The sequence below is a fragment of the Pterocles gutturalis genome, unplaced genomic scaffold, assembly GCF_000699245.1.
Source record: "Pterocles gutturalis isolate BGI_N339 unplaced genomic scaffold, ASM69924v1 scaffold38200, whole genome shotgun sequence".
NCBI lineage: Eukaryota > Metazoa > Chordata > Aves > Pterocliformes > Pteroclidae > Pterocles > Pterocles gutturalis.
This window is the reverse complement of record NW_010139546.1, coordinates 2,709-2,966: the sequence shown is the minus strand read 5'-3', so window position 1 is coordinate 2,966 and position 258 is coordinate 2,709. Positions and strand designations below refer to the sequence as shown.

The following is a 258-nucleotide window of genomic DNA, read 5'->3' as shown; positions in this document are numbered from 1 at the left end:
CGGTACTTGGTCCTCCACTCGGTGATGAAGATGGTCAGAGCTGTGGGCAGGAGGGGGCTGTGTTGGCAGGCGCCCGCTGCCCCACAGCCTGGCATGGCACCCCTGCACCCTGACCCCCCTCTCACTCAGGTAGAGGCTCATGCACACGAAGATGATGAGGCCAAACCAGGCACTGAAGACCGAGGTGAAGTAAACAATGCCGATGACAATGTCTGCAACGGTGGGGACGATGCTGAAGACGATGTAGCTGGGGGGGAG

General features: G+C 60.5%; 1 protein-coding gene across 1 annotated transcript in view; it reads right to left on the bottom strand.

Moving 5' to 3' along the window:
- The window catches only part of ABCB6 (ATP-binding cassette, sub-family B (MDR/TAP), member 6 (Langereis blood group)), a 6,042-nt gene that overhangs the window by 3,321 nt on the left and 2,463 nt on the right, over positions 1-258 (bottom strand). Inside the window, 2 exon segments of the mRNA XM_010083368.1 lie at positions 3-40; positions 126-247. Of these exon segments, the coding sequence (XP_010081670.1) occupies positions 3-40; positions 126-247 (160 nt within the window).